At 48.8% G+C, this 7,443-nt stretch overlaps 1 protein-coding gene across 1 annotated transcript in view; it reads right to left on the bottom strand.

Annotated features, from left to right (window-relative positions):
- Positions 1-2,675: 2,675 nt before the first annotated feature.
- The window catches only part of ADAMTS15 (ADAM metallopeptidase with thrombospondin type 1 motif 15), a 30,485-nt gene continuing 25,717 nt past the window's right edge, over positions 2,676-7,443 (bottom strand). Inside the window, exon 8 of the mRNA XM_073320854.2 lies at positions 2,676-7,386. Within this exon, the coding sequence (XP_073176955.1) occupies positions 6,606-7,386 (781 nt within the window). The 3' untranslated portion in view covers positions 2,676-6,605. The remainder of the gene's footprint in view (positions 7,387-7,443) is intronic.

The raw sequence follows: 7,443 nt of genomic DNA, 5'->3' as shown, positions 1-7,443 counted from the left end.
ATGTGCAAAGTGGTATAACTTCGCATCCCTTTGAGTATGACTCCTTCAGACCTCTGTATACCTAGACTCCCTCAAGCATTGGTCAATAAGATGGTCCAGAGGAGCCTCAAGGAGGTGTAAACAAGGGTCAGTTAAAGTATTGTGCAGGCTATTCTAATGTACACCTTCCTTTTCAGCAATGAAAGCAACCATCTTCTAGCCCCAAAGCATGGGAATTCCTCCAGATTAGATTCAGTTACATTCAGTGGGCCAGATTCACAGCTAATTTATTGCAGTCCATGGGAATTACACCAATGTAAATGAACAGCTAACTCTGTGTGAGTCTAAGTTGAGAAGGAGTAATTGGTGTAACATAAGCACTGAGTGGGCCTGATGAAGATGCAGCTTATAGCAACCTGCATGGAACATCAGAGAAGGAGCACAGGTTGCAGGAGGAATACGTTTGGAAGAGGCACCATGAAGTCAGTCTGCGTGCACATGGTTGGAATGTTAGCTGCAGTTGCAGCATCCCTGTAAATAGTTATTTTAATGGTTAGTTGAAGTAATCTCATGCCATTACCCAGCACACAATGCATGAAACAGAGTGGAAACGGTCAGTCTAGTGAGACTCAGTGAGCAAGAATGAGACCAACAAAGCATCATCCAGAAACAGAGCAAACAGGCAGCATGGAGGGATGGAGACCATAGGCAATGCTAAATTTCTCTCCCAAAAACCTTGCACAAGCATGGAAGCAAGAACCGAGTCTTTATAGGAAGCTGACCATGGGGCAAAAGATGAGAAAATGCAGATACAGTTAAAAAAAAGCTCTCTCGTTGGGGAAAAGGAGAAGAAGTGAGAGAGACACTGTTGCCAGAAATAATGCCCAAAACATGAACCGCTAATAAGTGTGTTTGAGGACTATGACCCTAGGCAGAGAGACTGTCGAAAGAGTAGTGTTTTTGTTTTTTTACTGGAAACCAAACACAGAAGAGGGAATGGATACTAACATTTACAGAACTGAGAGCTCTGGCACCCACATGTAATTCTGAAGACATGAAGATTCCTTGACGGCGGGGGCATGCGGGTGACGTGACTCAAGCTTACAAGAGGGATTGTGGAGAGAAACGGCTCTAACCCTAGAGAAATACCCTTGTTATTTGCAGGCGTCTGAACCGTCCAGAGACAGGATCAAAACAATGACAGCAGAACGAGAACACAGGCTCTCACTAAAAGAAGCAGGATGGAGGCAGACCGACTGGGATTGCAGACATCCGTGTATATACTAGGGAGAGCAGCAAAAATGGCAGAAGTTAAGTGCCTGGGCTATGGGCAGTGGTGCAAGGAGTGTGGGGAACAGGAACCATTTTATGTCCCAATGCTAAAGAAAAATGCAACGGTACATGCAGCAATGGAGGAAAGAGAGAATGATGTCTGCAATATGATTTTAGCACATCCAAAGACTCTCAATGCGCTGCAGGAGGAGGCTGCTAGCCATTCAACTGCCATATTTGGATCAATGACAAAGTTTATTCCAGCTAGATTGTGGAGCCAGCTGCAGTGTAATCCTAGCAACAGCGATAAGCAGCAATGTTCGAGTGGAGAAATGTGACCAAGTGTTAGTGATGTACAATAAAACCATTGTTAGGCCAATTAACAAAACGCAGGATGTCGATAAGAGATATTATCACTTAGCAAATATGTTTGCCCACAAACATACCACCCGCTGCTGGGCAGCAGGGCAGCAAAAGCCATAGATTTAATCACAGAGCAATACCAAAATATCCTCCGTGTGAGAGAAGAGGGAGAACAGTCACCCTGGGTCCTGTCCATTGTAACAGAATATAAGGACCTGCTTCCAGAGATGGACACCTAGAGGGCAAACTGAAGTTGGGGTGGGGGGACCTCATGTGCAGCCCATAAGGCTACCAAAATACAGCGTTCCATTAGCCCTGGTAGAGTCGCTGAAGAAGGAACTGGCAAGCCTGACAAGAAAAGACATTGATATGTTTGTTGAAACTAGCACAGAATGGATCCCCGGCCTGTAGGGGTAAGAGAACCATCAGGTCAGCTGAGGAGCTGCATTTGACCCAAAACCACTGAACAGAGCACTGAAACAAGTCACTCCACATTGCCAGGGTTGAAAGTTCTTCTATCCAGAGCCAAAGTTTTTCACTGTTCTGTGGCGTCAAGGGGTTCTGGCACATTGAGCCAGTCCGTCACTTGACAACCTTTTCCACATCTTTTTGGCAGGTCCCGGGGGATACGAATGTCCATCACATCAGCCTGGCTTCAGAGGTGCTCCACTGTAAACTCTGTTTTAACTGTTAGAAAGCGCTAACTTCTTGAATCTTTACTGTCAGATTGTCTGACCCGCCCCTCACACAACTGTGGACCCATAAATTGATTGTTTTTAACCATTTTTTTTTAAACATCAGTATATCTGAAATTATATTTAAAAACAAATTTCATTCTGCCAGCCTCCATGTAGGTAAGCCAAGCTTGTTGTCTGATACATGCTAGCTCCTTACCATAAACTTTAGGCTCTTTAGGGTGTACCTTGACCAGTTAACATGTGTGAAGATACACCCGTATGGAATAAAAGTCCAACCCTAGTAGGGTTAGGCTGAGTGTATGGCCAGTTTCTGCTCCCAAGTAGGCAGAATGCACGGACCCATACCCCCAAAGAATCAGATGGAACTGTTAAATACCACTTTATTTCAGGTTTGCTATCAATGCACAAACAGCAAAGACTGATGTACAGTATACATGGTATACACAAAGCAGCCAGTACAATAGGCATTTCTGTCCTTCTGCCATACATTTTGCAAAAGAACCACAAAAAAACAAAACAAACCCAACCCCCCACCCCTGCCCCCCACGACTGACAATTCTTGATGGTGTTGGGAACCAATTCTTTCAGTGGAAAGACACAAAGGGCAGCCCCTCAGGACCAGCTGCACAACTGGAAGCGGTAGGGGTTCAGCTGTGCTAGACACAGAAACCCCACCAATAAATGTCATGTATATTCCTAAGGATGTGGAGGGGGTGGACTCTGAGACAGGGAAAGAGGTAAAGTAGAAGTGTTACATACAGACATTGTATAATCTAGGGCCTGGTCCAGTATGGCCTAGTGCAGTGCCACTCAAAGTGGTGGTCCGCGGACCGGTGCCAGTCCAACAGCCATCGGCTGCTGGTCTGCGTGCACATTGGGGAAAAAAAATTGCCGGTCCCCCCCACATCACATAGCTTGAGAAGCACTGGGCTAGTGCAGAACTCTTTGACTACCCTGATAACTGCTTGCCCAATGGGATTTAGTTTCCTTTCTCCTGATCCTCTCTCACTAAAACATATTGTTTCTCTTCTGTAACCAGTAACCAACTAGTCCAAGTTCTCTCTCCCCTATGCCGATACTAATGTTATATCATGAGAGATTATGGGAGTGCTGAGCATTGACACTATCTTATCAATGCTCATTGATCACTCACCACTGGGAAGAAAAGTGCAGTGAACACTGAAGAGCTGATTTGTCCTGGAGACGGGGCATGGTTTGATTCTGTTAACTATGGCCTTTAAAGAGGACAAGGTGCAGTGCTGAACCACAGCTGGAGTTAGGTAACAACAAACCCCATCATCCATTCTGCACAGCATCTGTGAAGGACGGTGGGGAGAGAGAGTTGGTGTAGCTTTATCAAAGTCAATAGCGTAATTAAGGCAACAGAGCTATACTGATTTACACCAGAGGAGGATCCAGCCCAGAGGCCCTAAATCTATCCATCAGAAAGGGGTTTTGCCATCGAAGAACCATCTATAATCCCAGTGCTATAGTTCCTTGATCTGAAATCCAGCATTAGGTGTGGTTAATGCCCTTTGTAATCAAAAATCAGAATTCTATTGAATTTCCAGTTGGGGTTATTTTGAAGCCCAGAGATCTATGGGCCCAGTCCCGTCCCATGCAAGTCTATGCCAAAATTCCTACTTGCTTCAGTGGGACAAGGAAGAATCATCTTCCCCATAGGGTAGAGAAGCTGCCCCAGAAGAGATTCCCGAACTACTGTTGCTGGCATCACAACATCAGAGGGAATCCTCTTGATAATATAGGGCTTTGGGGCTGGAGAATGATCCATGGGCAAAGCTTGGACAGAACATCCAACAGATGCAGATGCTCAGTGCAGCATCCAAATCTCTTGTTTGAGCTGTTCTGTTAGGGGCCCACACTTGAGAGGTGGGCTCCTGAAGGCAAGCTCACTCTGGAAGAGTGTCCTATCAAAGTATATTCAGTGGGCTGGCTGGAAGGGAGCATGTGGGTAAGACAGGCTATGATGGAGCCACGAGGAGCCCAATAGAAGGGCAGGAATGGACAATTAGCCCATTGCCAAGCAACATCTGCATATGAGTTGCTCATGTACTTTAGAGTGCGGGGAGGGGGGGGTTACAGCTAGCTGCCGTTCTCTGGCAGTGGAAGGCAGTTGGTCTTCGGTTCAGTGCCTGAGTTGCAACCCAGCCAAGGGCCAATAATAAAAAATACTTTCCCCTGCTCTGGTATCTTCCATGCTAAGATCTCAAAGAGCTTTGCAAAAAATGAGCAAGTATCATGATCCCCATTGAACAGGTGGGGAAATCGGGCCACGGGGGTCCCAATTCAGCAAGGCATATGCCTCACTTTAAGCCTGTGAGTTGTCCCCTTGATGCCAGCGGGAACACTTGCAGACTTAGGGTCTGTCTACACTGCAATCGCAGGGTGTGATTATAGTTTGAGTTGACCTACCCAAGGTACCTTCAGTCTATCTAATCTGGGTCCTGGAGAAATGAAACTGCTGGCTTGTGCTTCAGCAAAGGTTGTCCAAACCTTCCTGGGCCCCTGCTGAGGCTAGCCTGGGCTGAAGCATGCATGACTGCAACGTCTCTGCTAGGGACCTGAGCTAGCTAGATTAAAGCTAGCTCAAGTATGTATGCACAAGACGTAATCACGCTCCTCAGTTGCAGGATAGACACACCCATAAACGTAGGGACGGGCTTAAGCAGGGTATGTGGCATATATCTGAAGGCCAGAAAGGCCCATACAAACATCTGCTGGAAGGAGAGTTAGTCCCCGTTTCTTTTATATTTCAGCACCGAAGATCTCTGTGTTTTTGAGGGCTTGTCTACACTACCTGCCAGATTGGTGGGCAGCGATCAATCCAGCGGGGGTCGATTTATCACGTCTAGTATAGACATGATAAATCAACTCCCGTCAACTCCAGTACTCCACCAGAACCAGGAGTGCAAGCGGAGTTGATTGGAGAGCGTCAGCTGTTGACTTACCGCAGTTAAGATACCGCGGTAAGTCGATCTAAGTACGTCGACTTCAGCTACGCTATTCGTGATCGACCCCGCGCGATAGTGTAGACAAGCCCTAAGAAATAACCCTGAACAAAGACGTTGGGAGAAGAGGATAGTGCGAGTACTGGGCACGGAGTGACAGTTAGTGACATACATGGAGCACCATTTTGAGAAAAGACTCAGTATTTGCCACCCAGGGCAGTCACGCATACAATGCTCTTGGCAGCGTGTCATTCTTCCACCAGGAAGCACTGTGGTGGGGCACGATTGTGCAGTACCTCCTAGAATTATGGCCATATTCTCACATACAGCGAGATCCCTTTAAGCTTCAGCCGCGTAAAGGGGTCACGGGAATGCAACTTATGCTCGTTTTAAGGCACCTTTACACTATTAGCACAGCAAAAAGGGACCTAAGTGTAAAATGGTATCTGGCCAAAAGAGGTTTCTTTAAAATACATACCCACGCTGTATTAGGGGTACACTGCCCCTTCACACACCCTTCTCAAAGCACCATATAAAGAGGCATAGTGTTCTGAGAGGATCCAATGGAAATGACAAAATTACCCCAGGTCTGCAGGGTTTGCGTAAACCACGAGGAAGGAGAATAAAAATATGGATATTAAGCACCATAAGAATCTACGTTGTTCGGTCCATACACATGAAAAGCAAAAGCCGCCGATCAGTGGCCGGCGTACAGCCCTGCATGACAACGCTGCTGCACAGGTCTGGAGAGCAGCAACACATCGGCTGCGGAGTCATTGCTAGCAAGCCCTGAAGGCATCGGTTCGTAATAGACCCCAGCACTTTATTGCACCGGTCGTTAAGCAGTATAGTTTGTCGTCCTTGCAATGGTAATTCCTTTTGATCCCATCTAGCACTAGTGTTTCAGGGGTTGGGGCGTGACCCTTTGAAGCCTTGAGGGAGGCTGGCCATGGCGATACAGAAACACACTCTTGTTGTCCTTGGTGTTTTGTTCGATCCCGGAGAGCAGTCCCCAGAGACCGATCCTGTTCCTACCACGCCCATAGCATCCTCTGGATGGGGAGGGAGCCTGGACAGTTTGGCAGCTTCGAGGTAGATGTTTATTTTACTTAATCTCTGAGCAACCTGTTCTATAACACCCCTCTCATGTGGGCACGCTCTCGCCCTGCATACAAGTCCTTTTGTCCGCTGATATGCCCTATGTAACAGACCCCTCACCTCAGACAGCTCCCCCTCTCCCTCCCCCCAGCTGCTGTTCAGCCTTCAGCCATTTATCTCCAGCCAGAGAGACACCAGGCCTTCTTTGGAAGCAGCGCCCACGGGGTCAGCACGGCCTCAGGGTGCAGAAATCCAGCTCCTGAGGCTTCTTCCTGAGGTTGCAGCGATCCCGAGGCAAGAGCTGGCCGGCCCGCGCCGTGCATTTCAACAGGCGCCTCTTGAAGCCCCGGCCGCAGGTTTTGGAGCAGGGGGACCAGGGGCTCACCTCCCACGTGGGGCAGGGGTCGCCACATATCCTGACATCGACGGGCTGCTGGGCGGCGTCGCACGCGGAGGCCAGTTGGCCGTAGGAGTCGCGACAGTGCACAGAGCGCTTCTGCAGCCCATTGCCGCAGGAGACGGAACAGGCCTCCCAGCCACCAGCTGCCCACTTGTAGGACACGCGTTTGTAATTCGGCCTGCCCGGATCCAAGCGGTTGGACATGCTCAGGACGTTGTTGTTAAGCACGGGCGGGCTTTTCCCATCTTTCCGGTAAGAGGACTTGTCGTCTTTGCTCTCCTTAGGCAGGTAGAAGGAGTAGCGCACGCGTGGTGGGGTCATCTTCCCCACTGACAGCACCTCCACGGTCAGCGGCTCCTGGATGGGCTTGAAGGCCTGGAGACTTTCCACCGCCGTGCCCGTCCCACTGTACCGCAGCACGCTGCCCTTCACCATCAGGTCCCTCTCCACAGCCGAGACGATGAAGTGCCCGTTCAGCAGATACTTGCCTTGGCCGTTCTTCAGAGCTAGGTAGTTATCGTCGCTGATGAGGCCCTTGTAGCCCCGCTGCCTGATGTCAATGCTGGAGGCTCCTGCTGGGATGATCACCACAAAGTTGTAGCCGTGCCTGTAAGAGAACAGCAGACAAGCCACCCGGGAGGTGGTGTCAGCATCACCAACATCA

Source organism: Lepidochelys kempii, chromosome 22 (assembly GCF_965140285.1).
Source record: "Lepidochelys kempii isolate rLepKem1 chromosome 22, rLepKem1.hap1, whole genome shotgun sequence".
NCBI classification, from domain to species: Eukaryota; Metazoa; Chordata; order Testudines; family Cheloniidae; genus Lepidochelys; species Lepidochelys kempii.
This window is presented reverse-complemented; position numbering and strand designations above follow the sequence as displayed.